Source organism: Alligator sinensis, unplaced genomic scaffold (assembly GCF_000455745.1).
Source record: "Alligator sinensis unplaced genomic scaffold, ASM45574v1 scaffold1035_1, whole genome shotgun sequence".
In the NCBI taxonomy this organism is placed as follows: domain Eukaryota; kingdom Metazoa; phylum Chordata; order Crocodylia; family Alligatoridae; genus Alligator; species Alligator sinensis.
The window spans coordinates 568,791-584,295 of record NW_005842555.1 but is presented as its reverse complement, the minus strand read 5'-3'; the positions used below and the strand labels follow the sequence as shown (position 1 = coordinate 584,295).

General features: G+C 40.6%; 1 protein-coding gene across 8 annotated transcripts in view; it reads left to right on the top strand.

Moving 5' to 3' along the window:
• Positions 1-15,505, top strand: part of EBF1 (early B cell factor 1) — a 284,814-nt gene that overhangs the window by 257,642 nt on the left and 11,667 nt on the right. For all 8 annotated transcript variants that reach the window (XM_025213870.1, XM_025213867.1, XM_025213865.1 and 5 more), the window contains 3 exons: positions 11,484-11,549; positions 12,050-12,227; positions 14,047-14,226. In XM_025213870.1, the coding sequence (XP_025069655.1) occupies positions 11,484-11,549; positions 12,050-12,227; positions 14,047-14,226 (424 nt within the window). The remainder of the gene's footprint in view (positions 1-11,483; positions 11,550-12,049; positions 12,228-14,046; positions 14,227-15,505) is intronic.

The window sequence follows — 15,505 nt, the reverse complement described above, 5'->3', positions numbered from 1 at the left end:
CAGTTCAGTCTGATACTGCATCTATCCAGGTTTCTCTTAAACTGGTCTTGGCCATTTTGAAAGCGGTTTATGTGCGCTGAACTTCTGTTGTGTTACAGACTGGAACTGGTTTCTGATCGCTTATACCGGCTTATGTGTAATTTCTGTCCCTAGTCAAAAAGAGCTTCTCTACAGTGGGAGAGCTCATCCTCTCTGAGGAGTGAGTGTTTTGAGAAGCACCGGACATGCCTTCAGGGCTAAAGATATAGTGCGACTGAACGGGAGGGCATGTTAGTTCTGATTGCCTGGGGGTAAGGAGCTGAGTTCCCCATCTCACTCTTCGACAGACTCCTTACACTGCTTTGAGCGACCCTATCACCTTTTGTGTCTTAGTCTCCCCATTTTGGGCAAGTGTTTTTCTCACTACTTGTTTATTTTAGCCCTTTAAGCTGCTATTGTGGCCTGTCCCAGGTCCTAGACCCTATCGGTATGCTTTATAAAAGCCCCTTTCCCCATACTCTACAAACTTTTGCCCATCTGGCACAAATAAGGGCCTTTCTTCACCTTACTCAGTCAACCTTCTTGTTCAGGAAAAAAGCCTAGCGAGGCCGAGAGAATCTGGGTGCTAGATCCAGGGCATCTCTCATGGAGGTATAGGGCGAGGAAATGTAACGCTCAGTAGCAAGGTGGGCGGAGCATTGTGGCGGGAAGGCACGGGGAAGGTGCGCTGCACAACGAGGGAGTTCACCTCCAGTTTCCATTTCTAATCTAGTTCCAGGTCATAAACAGTGGTCGGCTTTCTGATGTAAAATATGAGCGCTGTATATTTTGTGCAACACGCTCCACCTGAGCAGCAAAGCGCGCGCCCGGCTTACCATCATGATGCCATTTAGCAGAGTGCGCTAGAAGCAATAGGATGCCGTTGTCATAACTCTTCTAAGACATACAGGGCTTCACAATCTATACTTATCTGCTGACACTTGAAAAGTCAAACATTTTGGTAAAATGAATCAAGCAGTAATGTTTCTTTTATGAGATCTCCTCACAGAAAGGGAAGGTTTGGCACCATTTGGAGATCAAGCTTAGTGATCCATCATAGTAAAGTCAGCTGTCCCAGGCAGCTTCTCAGAGGTCACTCGATCGAACCGCTGGCTCTTACAACTATATTATTGCTTATGGAACAGTAATTGAGGCACCATGGCTAAAAATTACCTGGTCTAATAGGCAGTGAACAATTTGCACTCAATACAATTATAAGCCAAATCATTCATTTCATAACACTTGGACTAATTTATTTGTTGACCTTTTAATATCCATAGCTCTTCAGTAGTATTAACTGCAACTCAGACAAAATCTCCTGTTCATTTTACTTTCATTGATTTTTTTTTCCATTGAGGCAATAACAGTTGTTTGAGTACAACCTTTTCTTTCTGTTGTAGAAGTCAATCATGTAACTTATGTTGATATAACTCATCGGGACTGAAACATCTTCCAAGTAAAACAGAGAACAATCTTATCCTACCTGTGTAAGTCAGGATATGCATTTTGGCTTTGCTTTAAGCCACTTTTTCAGGATAGATCTGTGTTTACAGATGATGCATTAAGACACTGAACAATGGGGAAATAGGACCAGAACACAGAATCATTATATAAAGCAATGCTCATCCATGTGGCATATCATAGTATTGAAAATGTTGGAATTTCAGAAGCTCTTTCTTTCATTTTTTGGTCAAGGTGAATATCTGCTTATTGAGAATAATATCTTTGTTGGGTTGTTATGATATAGTCTTATGTAGCCCAAAGGCCCTTCACTTACTGTACAGACTGGGGCTGCTCAAAATGGTCCAAATGCTGAGTTTTCAACCAATACAGGCACCCCCCACTTAGCGCTCTTAATTGGTTCCTGAAAAACAGAGCGTTAAGCAAAACGAGCATTGAAGGAAACCAAAAGTATTTGCCAACCCAAGATGGTGAGCTCAATTGCTTTTAATGGCCCAAGATAGCGACCGCGAGTGTTGTATAATGAAACCTGCTGAGCGCTAAGTAAAATCAGGTATCGATTTTAAATGAGCGTTATAGTGAAATAGCGTTAAGTGAAACAGTGTTAAGCGGGGGTTGCCTGTATTTTTTATTTTTTTTATTTGTTTTTGTAGAATTGATTTTTTGGTTGGGAAAAATCTTGAATTTTTTTTGGACAAATTTTCATGGAGATTTTGAGAGCTTTCAGCACCATAGCTGTGTGATAGTTTTTGATGATCAAAAAAAGGTTGGGGGAATATTTATTTTGAAAAAAAAAATTTTTTTTGGAACCATTCACGTGAAATGTGTTACCTTGCTTTTTTCCTTCCTTCCTTTTTTTTTTTTTCGATTGAGCCTAATGAAGACTTTAAACCAGGAATCATTGCATTCACCAGTCGAAAGGGAGCCATGTCTGCTTTTCCCGATTTCAGTAGAAATTCACTGTCACAAGGGCCCTGTTTGCTTTGGGTTGCTACAGCTACATTTTTAAGGCCACAGGGTGAAAAAAAAATCTTTTGTTTCTATAATCAAGAAAGTTGAAAAAAGTCTTTTAATGCTACAAGCTGGGAGGCACTTCAGTGAAGTACTTCTGCTTGAGCTAAAGCCTCTCTCTGCAATAAAATACTATTAAGTCCTTTGAACACATAGTTATAAAATATAATTGTTACACATTTGGCATTTTATGCTTCCCTAGAAATTACCACTTGGTATCTACACCTAATCTATGCTCTGTCTTTTCATTTCAATTGGGTCTGAAGTGGTCCTTCGTTGTAATGAGAATGCCCCTTTCAAAAGACTTTTTTTTAATTATACCGATGATAAAATGTAAGTGAATGTACTCATTTGTAGGGGTTATGACTGAGCAGTGTTTTAACTGTAATACTAAAACCTACCAACATTATTCCAGTCTCTATTTCAACATTTTTATGCACTCGTTCTGGGTAGAACATAGTAGAATATTATTGTAGGTCAGAATCTCAATGCTTCTTATTTTTCAGTTTCCATATTGCTATTAAAGCTGAACTGTCCTTCTGAGTCTAACTAGTAGCTCTTCTTACAGGAGATGTACAACCCAGAAACTTTCATTGTCAGAAAACAGATGACAGTTTCTCTAATCTTAGCTCTTCCCTCTTGGGTTTGTTGTTGTTGTTGTTTGTCTGTTGGGATTTCTAAATGAACAGCATGTGTATATATATGAGTTCTTATATTTTTCATGAAAATAGCTGATAAATCACGTATAGATATCTATATGTATACCTATCTTCTATAGATATCTATCTCTATATAGAGAGAGAAATATATATCTATAGAGAGATCTATATAGAGATCTATCTATGTGCATGTGTCTTTACATTTAGAACAAATACTCATGGAAATAAGTGCACCCATTCAAGCAAAATGCAGAAAATGATGCAGAGCAAGACTATAATTAACACTCTGTGTCCCATGTATCGGTGCTGATGGATATTAGCTGAGGTTCTGGCCTGATCTAATTATAATTGGATTCTTTTACAGATTTAAATATAGGCAAGTGGAATATGTCACCCAGTAAACTCCTGATATGTCCTAATGTGCTAACTTTTTAAAAGGGGCCTAAATGTGGCTCGCAAATGCAAAGTGGGAGAAAGTAAATTTTACTCCCCCACCCCCGATTTCGTAGTGCATACTGCCACTTGCACCTCCAACATTAACATCCTTTTCTGAAATGTTGTCCCCAAAATCTATATTAGATAATCCCTACTAATAGATAGAAGAATTGATTCTCCTGAGTAAGCCTTCTGAAAGAGCTAGCTCAGTGATGTCTATCAAACGTCTCAGAATACAATATCTAGGCATTGACAGTGCAGTTCCTATCAAATTCTTACTATATTCACTTAAGTCCAGGCCCTCCAAATCATTCAAAACATTCTTATTTTTCCCATAAAGGAACACTGACATCTTTCCAAAAATCCAGGGGCACGGAGCGAGTGCAGTAAGAATAAGAGGAACAGTGCTGCTTTTCTGCAACTTTCATCTGCAGCTGTTTTCAAGGCATAGGAATGTTAATGCCGTTGAGAGTAGCTGAGTAAGAGCTATCGGGAAATCTTACATATGCCAAAAGGAAAAACAAACCTAAAAAAACTCATTAGACTTGAAGACTAACATCCGCTTCAAACTATCACAGGTGCCAACACAAATAGTTTGGGGTACATTTTCCAAACAATGTGCATGAGTTTCATTACCTGCTTTTGCTTGGCTTTGAAATAGTACATCTGTAGGCATCACCCAGGCACAGGACTTTGATTTGAAAATGCATTGTGGGGAAACAAATTTACAAAGGAGCTGTGGCACCCCTTTGATTTAATAGTTTAAATAGAAACAGTGCTATCAATGACATACTCAGCTGCATTTGTGCAAATCAGGAAAAAAAACAACCTGTTTCTTGACTGTAAATGAGACAAGAATTGGGTACAGTATAATCTTGTGGGAGTATGGCATTCTGGTGGCTGGGTTTTTTGGAGCCCCTAGGTTGAAAGCTGATAAGTAAAATTGAAGGAAGAGTACATGAGTCTGATCTACCTTGTGTTGTAACGCTTTTGGAGATTGTAAGAGACTGGGGATTGAACTTCTCCTTCGCTGGAGGTTTTCAGGGATAGGCTGGATCGTCGTCTGTCTCGGGTGGTTTAGGAAGAGCGCATTCTGCATCTGTGCAGAGACTTGGACCAGATAAGTCCTGAAGTCCCTTCCAAAGCCATGACTCTATGACTCACTTGGGTGACATAGAGGCCGTCTTGGGAAATCAAACATGGCATGGAAGATTGGGTTGCATAATTAAAGAGGTAGCTGCTGATAGACTGTTCTCTGCCCTTTGGAGATCAGTGCTAGAGCTTTCTCGACAGTGTGAAAACTCGCTCCTTTTCTTGATCTTGATGGTGTTTCGGACAGCTGGAGATGCCAGAGAATTTCTCTGCTTGCAAAGAAGATAAATATCTACCCCCTTTGGGAGTCTTGACTGTCAGCTCAAGTGCTCTAGGATCTGGATGGATGAGAGTTTGATGGATCAAAAGATTCCAGTCCTATGATCTCGGTAGATGAGAGATTGGGTTTATGGATTAAAATTGGACGTTGCTGAAGGGCTTAAACATGAAGTTAAATATAGCTTTTGATGTCCAGTCATCTCTGTTTGCAATAAAGAATAAGGTAGAAGAGTATATGACAGGACAGGCTATGATGTCACGCTGGTGGAAATTGTTCTGTTGACTTCAATAGGCGCAGGAGTTGATTGCCATCTGAGTAATTTCCTACTGCGTGTTCCTCTCCATCCACCTTTTCCCTGTTGATTAGAAGACCTAACATCAATGATGACCCCCTCCACTCTTAGCAACAGAACTATTCTCATGACTTGGCAGATACTTTAGTTGTTGATGCCAGACTCTCAAATATCAGCATATTTCAAAGGTCCCACATTACTGCCCATCGAGACCACACACCCCTGAACTTCAGCATCTTTACCAGCCTTGTTACGTGACCAGCCAGACCCCACCTGAAATGCAGAGTAAAAACCATGGGTGCTGAACCAACGGGAGATATCGATAAGAAGTTCAACTCTCAAGGGCAGACTTAAGGACTGTTGTCCTTAATTTGCTTTATTTTTCTTAGCAGAAGTATTTGCAACTGTTGGAACAGGATGTTGTTTTCTTTATCAATGTTAATTTATCACCTTTGTGGTTCAGAGGTATCTGATTCATTGATTCTCACCATTAATGGTTAGGTGCCTGCTTGCATTTGCACTTTGGTGTTTGTTCTTTTTGTTGCCTCGTATCGGCTTTCTGTATTTTATTTATAAGGTCGGCTTATTTCGGAACAGGTGGTAGGGTCATTTAGTGTCTTAGAGTCCGGCTGTGATCCTCAGTTGGGATGGGGCCTGTGAAGACTTAAGTGTTTAACTCTGAGAATAAATCTGGTTTGCTGGTATCTGCCATTGATTAACCCATGACACCGGCATGGCACATTTCCATCTTCTAGCAGATTATTACGTTATTATTATGGAACGTGGACATCGTCCACCTCAGTTTGTTTGCTCACCACTGACGTTTTAATTTCTACATGAGTGGTGTCATCTTTTGAAGGATCTCTCCTGACCCTGTACACTGGTGTTTTTAGACTGTTATATTTTCAGTAGTTTACTGTGTTTTCTGCAGATCACATATCTTAACATTTCAATTGCTCATAGAAATGATTTTTTTTTCTAAATGCCAATACTGAAAGCAGTACGATAAAACAAGATGCACCGTGTACATTTGGAGAGAGATGTTTTCTTCTTGGATACCATCAGAGATGGCAGCTCTTGACTGGGTTGACTCTTCGGTGTCTGAATTAAGAGTTGCAATGGTCTTCTAACTGGCAGTCCCAGTGGTTCTTTACTAAAACATGATTTTTCATTGGTATTCCTTGACTGAAAGTTCCCACAATTTTATCTTTATCATTAGATCATGTCTATTCCCCTATGAAATGTAGTGCCTATGCAGGCTATAAGGAGAAGTCTGCAGACTGGCAATAGCTCTAACCGAGAGTAATAGTACCTATTGACCAAGACAAAAAAGAAGTGAAGCCAAGTATTTAATATTATAGTTTTGACTTGACATTTCAGAATGTTCCTTTTCAAGGGAAAATATTAGCTAGAGACTTATTTTCAGCATTTTAGCATGGCATGTGAACTTCTGGTATCAGTGCCCATGACATGAGGAAGTTCGGAGGCAGAGGCAATAGGTCAGCGATGAGAGTCAAGGAAGTATGAATGACATCATCACCCCTAAGCACTCTCTCAGAAGATGAATGAGCTCTCTCTTGTATTACAATGCTAAAGAGCATTAGAAGGTGATATGATATCGAGACAACACATAAGATAAATGCTTTGCAGTTTGCTAGAACAGCTTTTTTTGCCAGAACATAAATCCTTTGGTGGACTCGGGAATACAGCGTGTGGTTGATGCGCACCGTGTACAGTGGACAGCTCCTTCTTGACAAAATTCATTTAGTTTCCACAAATCCCTCGAATGTTTCATGATTTATTTAGATCCAGCATTTTTTTTTAGAAACCTAAAAATACCCTAAGTATTCAGAGATCAATTAAGCCCACGGTCCACGTTGGATGACGTGCCATATTCTTTTACTACTCGCAACGTTATACAGGAGCAAAAATCAACAAGAACGGGAAGCCTGTTGTCTTTAAAAGTGGCACACAATATAGCCATCGTGATGAAATGCAATCCCAGTGAACCATCCATGGAAAACATTTTTCATTCGGCAGACAAGTGGTGCAGCAGACAAAGCACTCAGCTTTTAAATATGAGATTATAATTCAGTTTCAAGTAAGTTTTCTGGTCTTGATGTATACCTAGTGGAGAGTTACATCACAAATGGAGAAAATGAAGTTGGACAATTGCTGTAGTATTCACTCTAGATGAATTCTGCCAGAAGTGGATTTAGTTTGAATCTAATTCTCAGGGCTCCCAGAGCAGAGACCTTCTGGTACAATAATCATTTCCGTCCTTCAGTTCCATTGGACATGCAGCATCACGACAGACGTTGTTTCCAGGCTTCACCCACTGCTGCTGTTCACATTTGAAAACACCCACTAATATTTTAAAGAAGAAAAACAGCTGAAAATGCCTTCGGTTCTGCCAAAAGTACCGAAGAGCATTTTTGTTTCACGAATTAAGGGGAAAATGCATTTACATAGTCCCGCAACAGAAATCAGACTGCAATTTGGGTGTGAAAGGGGTTGGATAACAGAGCTGCATGCAGTGGTCTCCCATAATGAATTTAAATATCAACTCTGCCTTCGTTAGTTTTTAACATTCAGTTATTTATTATTTTTCTTAAATGAAAATTGTGCTCTTTTTGCCCCCAAAGAAAATCCAAGGCAAGGAGATCCTTGTATTAGCACAGGCTAATTGCTGCATATTCTTTTACTCTGCACCCAGAGCAGGGAGATTTTCGACATAATAAAAGAGTGAATCTTTTCTGACAAATGCCTCATAAATTAGATATTAGGTTTAGTCAAACTCTCCAGAACTATTTGGGCTTGCGTATTCAAATGGAAGAGCCTTTATATGACGGCCACTTTGTGCTGTGATAATCTACATTCCTAAAATGGAAGCAAAGAAGAAATTTCAGGGAACAAAAAAGTATATGGGACAGCAGCTCCTGGCATTTCTTTTTATAGCCTGCCAATCTCGCTCGCCTTTCAGCGTCCGGCCGTCTGTCTGTCACCACCGTGATAGTACCATACAGTATCAATTGGATTTTAGAAGACATAGATCTTTTATATTAGCTGTCCTTTTTTATAATACCTTTTACAAATTTAATCAATGCATTTTAATATACTATATACTTTAAGTGCAATATACAATAAATATTCAAGCTTCATCTTAAACATGCTTTAGCCTTTAAATTGTTAAAACTGCAGTGCCCTTTCAATCTACTTACATAATGTCATAAAATATACATTTCAAGGTAAATGAAGTCAGCTACTTCAATTTAGTCCCTCAAACTGGTAGTAAATGAGAGGTTAACACTATGGTGCCAAACCCATTATTGAGTAAATTTAGCACCTTGGACAGCTCTGTAAAATCTTTATTGCTTTCCTGACCTGCTCGTCATGTTCTGTCTATGTGTTCAGTGGCTCTCAGCTCTGATTGAAAGGCAATATATTAGATCCCGAACACAAACATGCTCGGGGGCTGGTTCACTGGGAGCGTAATGACATGGAGGTGAGAACAATTTTCTGGTCAGCGCAATCCAAGCACCTTGCAAGGTCTGCTGCTCTAACTTATAGAGGACTTTGGGGGCTCCTCTGTCGTTGGAGAAATAACTACCGCTCCCGCAGTAATTTAAGTGAAGCTGCAAAAGTTTAAATTGCATTAAAAAGTTAATGTATTTAGAAGTAGACATCGCAGCATTTTATTGTGCATTTTTAAGGCTGGTGCGTTGCCATAAAAGCTACCGCCAGCTCTGGAAGAAAAGATAACAGTACCTGAAAAAAGAGTTTTTGTGTAATGCGCACCCTGTGTGATCTGAAAATGTCATAAACAAGGAAAGGCTTTTATTGTGGGAACATGTTGTTTAAGAAAGCACAAAACTCCAGTTTACAGGCTCTGGAAATGTTAAAAAATATAACCGGTGACTAGCTGGAAATGTTTAATGGGACTTTTCAATCTAGTCCACAATGGCAAATTAATTTTATTTGCATGCAGTATGATAAGGTATCCAATAGTCCACAATTCCTTAAAAATAGGAATATGTTTTCAGATTGTTTGTAGCAGCTTTATGGGCTTTTTTTCCCCCTGAGCTTTTTCTTCAGCCTCCTTCCAGACTCACTTCAGTGTGATTTTAGGTCAGCATTGCATAGCTAATTAAGATTTGTGGGGTGAGGGGAGATGGAATAATGTTAATACTTTGGGGTTGTGGCACTTTAGACTAACAGTATTAGACAAACAATGTATGGAAGCTCTACCAGTCCCTGCTTTTTGAATTAGTCAGATATGCCGAATGACTACTTTTCCTTAAATGAAATGAATCCATGTTTGCAAAGTCAAACACCTGCACAATAATGTTTGATTTAGAAATGCACCTAGCGCAGGCTAGAAAAGACACAATTTGCCAAGATGATCTTTTCCCCTTTTCTTCTGTTTGAATTTTTAATAGGAGGCAAAAAGGGCTGGGCTGGGAGTGGGCAGTTTTTAAATGGCTCTTTCAAAGCAGCACAGCCTGATTCTGCATAGGAACAGTGTATCGTTGGTTCATCTGCTATTAAATTATTAACTGCTGTGGTCAAAAAAAAAACACAGAAAGGAAAATGCTGTACCTGCCTAACTTCCATTTTTAATGTATTGATTCCAGATCCATCAATTATATAATGCACCTTGCTTCATGTGTGGAAAATAATTGAAATGTGTGTTCTGAAAGAGGGGTGGAGAGCAGCTTAAGGCAAGCCTAAATGTTTACTGGGAGTACAAAAATCCTCCATCTCATTTTTGAATTTAGGACATTATATATGTCATAAGTAGTTACTGCAGTATGACAACTATTTTATCGTATATTATGGAGAATTTAAAATTGAAAAAAATGCTAATATGCATCTAAAAGCTTGTCATGTGAAGAGTTGTTCGAGGATTTTTGAAGAGGTTATGGTGACAGCAAAATGAATGCAATTATATCTCTATTTTCTGATCAGAGTCTACAGTATATGAAAATTGAGCATTACTGCTTCTTTTTGGTATAAAATATCGCTATTGTGTAAAATATTTTAAGTTAAACTTTTTTAACTTTATACAAAAGTATAAAAACCTCAGAATTGGTGCTACATTTATTTTTGTAAACTACTTACAGAAATATGTACTTAGGCAGCATATATCTATAGTAGGAAAAAACACTCAGCTGCCGGTAGGGAGAAATATACTGTTTTATTTTAAAGAAATTATGCAGCGGGTTTTTTTCCAGGCCAATAGATATCTGCTGGGTGCCCTGAAAGGGTAAGAAGGGAAACTGCATTTGCGCTTAATTTTGCAGCTCTTTTTTCCAGTGTCCTGTCTCAGTTGCTAGAGTGGATTCCTTCATGTTCAGAAATACAGACCAAAGAGGAATAGCATTACCCAGATGTCAGAGGGAGATACTAGAGGGAGTAACAGAGCTTGAGAAAGGAGGAAAGGAGACTTCTTAGTGCAACTGGGCACAGAGGTCACAACCTGGGTGCACAAATACGGTGACGGGAAAAGGGACAAGCAAGGTAATGAGAGGTAGAGAGGTGCCCAAAATGCAGAGCCAATGCCCCACCTCTCCTATACCCTGCTCCCATGCAGGGGACTCTTCGAGGCGTCCTTCCACACTACAGGTCTGTGCCTTTATGTTGCGGTGGTCTAAATGTGCTTGTTTTTTTAACCTCCTCTCCTGCATCGCTCGCACATGCACGGTTTTAGCTCTGACCCATCACACCCCAATGCAAACCGCACAACTTGAACGCTACATTACCGGTAGCACAGGACTGATTAGATATCCCTTGAATGTGGCCTGCCTGAGAAGGTCACCATTCCTGTGATATGCAATTAAGAACAAAATAAACACATCTAAGGGATTCATAACCGGCTCTGAATGACATTGATTGCTGTAATCTAGTAAATGACCTCAGGATTGTATTCTGCAATAAACCTATGAGTGGTTTATAGTGCAGATGGCAGAGACAATTGAGCGATGTATTTTATTTTGCAGCAACAATAACTCTCACCTTTTGACTTGATTAAGCATGTGTGCGAATAGGATGAACCAGCGATTTAACATTGCTCGGTGTTTGCGGAGCGTTGTTTCGCTAAGGGTTACCTGTTTGGCGGGGGAGCGGAGAGGAACCTAGAGCAGCCTCTGGAGCAATGCAACGATTACAGTGAACTGCTTTTTTTGCATGGCCTTGATCAAACTCTGAGCAGCACCTCTGTTTTTTCTGTTGACAGGAAGTAATATTGAAGAGAGCGGCTGATTTGGTAGAAGCTCTCTATGGTATGCCACATAATAACCAGGTAATTGCATTTATATCAACCCTCTCAAACCTGAATAAGCTTCATTCTGGGATATGCCGACAACTCATGTGGGGAAGGGGATGCATAACTGTACTGGGAAAGAGGGAGGATGTGCAGAAATCAGCTGTTTGTCACCCGTGGGGGCTCTTGTCCAGTGTCACCGGCATGGGGGTGGGGGAGCAACAGGGGGTGGGTCAGGCCCCACTGCTATGTAGCATGTAGTACTGAGGATGCTGAGGTTTCTTTGTGGTTTGGGCTTTTCTCCACGGGAAAGCAGGCTGGGATTGAAACGTCCAGCCTTTTCCCACAAACACGAGCATTTATCGTAATGTGGTACCAACTTCCCATTGTTAACGAGCTGGCTGAACTCAACCCGCTCACTTAGAAACAACCCATCCTCTGTCACACCTAACGCGTGTTTGGTTAAATAGCTTTCTTGTGTCTGTTGGAAGTCGCTTGACAATCCTTTTGATTTATTTTTCTTCCCTTTCCCTGTCTAGGAAATAATCCTGAAAAGAGCAGCAGATATTGCAGAAGCACTGTACAGTGTTCCCCGCAATCACAACCAGCTCCCAGCACTTGCTAACACGTCCGTCCATGCAGGGATGATGGGAGTGAATTCCTTCAGTGGTCAGCTAGCCGTCAACGTCTCCGAAGCCTCGCAGGCCACCAGTCAGGGTCAGCAGAAGAAACACCTTCCTCCTTTCATGTCCTCTGAGGTCTAGCCCTATTCAGAACAGCATAAACTTGTGCTTCAGTTTTATTAATGTCAGTAGTCCTGAGCAGATGCTTACAATTAAGCACATGATTTCAGGCTTTCCTGAACACAGATGATTTCCCAAACCCAGGAAGGTATTGTCTCACAATAAAGGAGTAGCTCTTTGTATCCAGTTGACAGTTTAACTTGGTCAGAAGTGCCACATGGAAGCTAGTTGAAATATTTCAAAATTTTGCCTGGATTTTGAAAGCAAGAAACAGAATGTAAGAAACTCTCCCAAAGGGATTTTGAGGTCATGTCCCATCAAGTAGCTGTATAATGAAATTAAAATTGGGACAACCTTTTACATTCAAAAATTAAGAAGAAGATTGTTGCAAATAAAATAAAATCATGTTTCCCACCCCCTCCTGATAAGTTCTAGCAGTGTCGAGCACAGTTTAGGGGTAAAAGGCAGAAAAAACAATTTATATCATACCACAAGATAGGTATAATTTTAGACCATAACATGCAATCCACCAACGGAGCACATACAGGCAGGAAAATTGGGATTTTATCTCTTAGAAGTGCAAATGCCTTTTGACTCAGATTCCCTATTCCCATCTCTCAGAATTGTCTAGGAATTCAGAATTTGGGTCTAGACATTGAAATTCAGACATCCTGGAGCTTTGGGGAACTCACTTGTATATTAGCACATACACAGATTTTCCAAAATGACTAGACAGACAAGGGTCTTGGGTTAAATGTGATACATTTTATGAGACCCATTAAATGGTTGGAAAAATTGTTCTTTGCAAGCTTTTTGCACAAACACCCTTCTTCAGGCTTAGGGAGAGTCTGCTGGTGTTTGTGTGCTTTTTTGGGGTGGAAGAGATGCTTAAGCCAGTATGCAAAACGCAGGTCTGTGAAAAATGCATGGCAGGGAATATCAGAGGGGATGGGAGTTAATGGGTGTCAGACAGGCAGCTAGGATGTGGGATAGGAAAAAACCCACAAAAGAAGGGGGATGTTGACTGGTGATAAAATGTAGGTGGTAAAATGTAGAGAGGTTACCTGGGGTTATCAGATGGCAGGCAAGTTATAATGTGCTGTAAATCCAATGTCTATCTTTATTCCATGATAATTTGCACCCACTGGATTTATGCAGTGAAGTTCGTAGGCTCGTCTATGAAAGGTGTTTTGTAAATTCCCTTTGAGGATTACAACTGAGAGATTGGAGAGAGAGTGGTTGTCTCGTGAGAAATGTGCAGCCCCAGGTAATGTGCACACACAAACACCAGCAGACTCGCTCTGTGCCTGAGGTGTTTGTGCCCAGAAGCTTGTAAAGAATAATTTTTCCAACCATTTAGTGGGTCTAATAAAAGAGATCACGTTTACCCAAAGCACCTGGTCTGCCTATGTCCTTAGACCAAGATGGCTACAACCCTCACCCCCAAAGTGACTACTTGGTACTTCTCGAGACATATTAATATAGTGTATAATTTCATCTTAAAATTGTTTTCTTTTACTACGTCACTAGACTGATACACTATATTACTATACACTGTATTAATATGTCTCCACTGGAGCAGCCAAAAGCTCTAGTCACTTTGAAAATGTAGGACAAACGTGCACGCTGATGAGTCCATCTCCAATTTCCCACTGCTGGGCCCTCAAGAGCGAGTGCTGTTGTTGCTTCTACCAGTTGTCCTAGGCGAGGAGGCCAGGCTTTTGTTTGCTGCTCATTCAGAGTCGCTTCTTGTGTTACGCCCAATCTTTAAATGTATTCCTTCCTCCCCAAAGGTTTTACTCGCAACTCGAGCAGCGTGTCACCGCACGGGTACGTGCCAAGCACCACCCCTCAGCAGACAAACTACAACTCGGTCACCACGAGCATGAATGGCTACGGGAATGCCGGAATGTCAAATTTAGGCGGTTCTCCAACCTTCCTGAATGGGTCTGCTGCCAACTCTCCCTACGCCAGTGAGTATTACATAGCGCTTGGGCATTTTGCACATTTCCATTAGAATGATGCGGAGACTTTTCTGTGCCACTCGATATTTAACTTCTATTTTGAGCACCTGAATCTGAGCCTGGACTTTTCTCTCGTCCCTAAGGCACTGACCTTTGGAGCACTTTAAAGACATAAGTGCTTAGACATCAGCTCTATGCCACAATTATTTCTTGGAGACAGTCATGCAGAGCTGAAAAAGGATAATCTTGCCCTTGATTGGGGTTGATCGTTTCATAACTTTTCTTGCATGGTGTAAATCAGATGCAGGGTCCTACGCACTGCCAATTCTGCACAGCGAGGGTCACGTAAAGTACTTCATCTTGGGTTTTGTCAAAGCTTGCGACCATCTCTTGTTACTGGGGGGAGACGTTTTGAAATGAAGCACAACCATCAGGTATCAAGATAAGGAAAAGAAGTTGCTGCAATTTTGGTGAGAGCTGATGTTCTCACAAGCACGCCCTTAGGATGGTTTTGAGGGATCGGAGCAAATAATATGGTAATTTCGCTTGAAGCAATTAGGAATTGTTACGGGGCTAAATCTTGAGGTCTCAGTACTGTTTCATTTCTCAGTCCTATCTTGCTTTGTTGGGAGTTTGGACTGTGAAGAATTTAAACAAGAGTCTCAGCATTTGGCTTGCTTTTATTTAGCATTTATAGAGAGCCACAAAGAGACAAAGCAAGGGAAAGCAGATTTAGCTGTCCTGAAGAGGTTGCAGTCTAGGGTCCCCATCCAGCAAACATGTATGTGCAGGATTAACTTCATGTACTCCATGGATTGAAAAGGACTGCTAACCTGTGTACGCTTAAGCATGTATGTAAATGCTTGCAAACTCGGGGACAATGGGCCGGAGCCTGAAAATGTACCGATCTGAATAATCCTTATTTTTGCGAGGAGCTGAAACTACTGGGATCTTCCTGGGACCTTCGACCTTTCCTACTCATATTGACCAGTGGCGTCTCCCAAGAGTAGTTCCAGCAATTTTAATGCCAGTGCAAAAACTAATGGAAGAAGCAGGCCCATGAGTTTTGCTGGGAACAGATCCTAATATGTACTGGATATATGAAATGTGAGCTATATCAAGGCATGCCTTTCTACAGCTACCGTGACTTCATAAAAGCAGTTAATTCTGTTGAACTGCAGAAATGAAATGAGACCATTAATGATTTCATTTGCAAATCATGCCCCATAGCTGCTAGCTCGCCAGTATTTAGGGGAAATGCTGCACCCACACACACGGTATTTTCTAA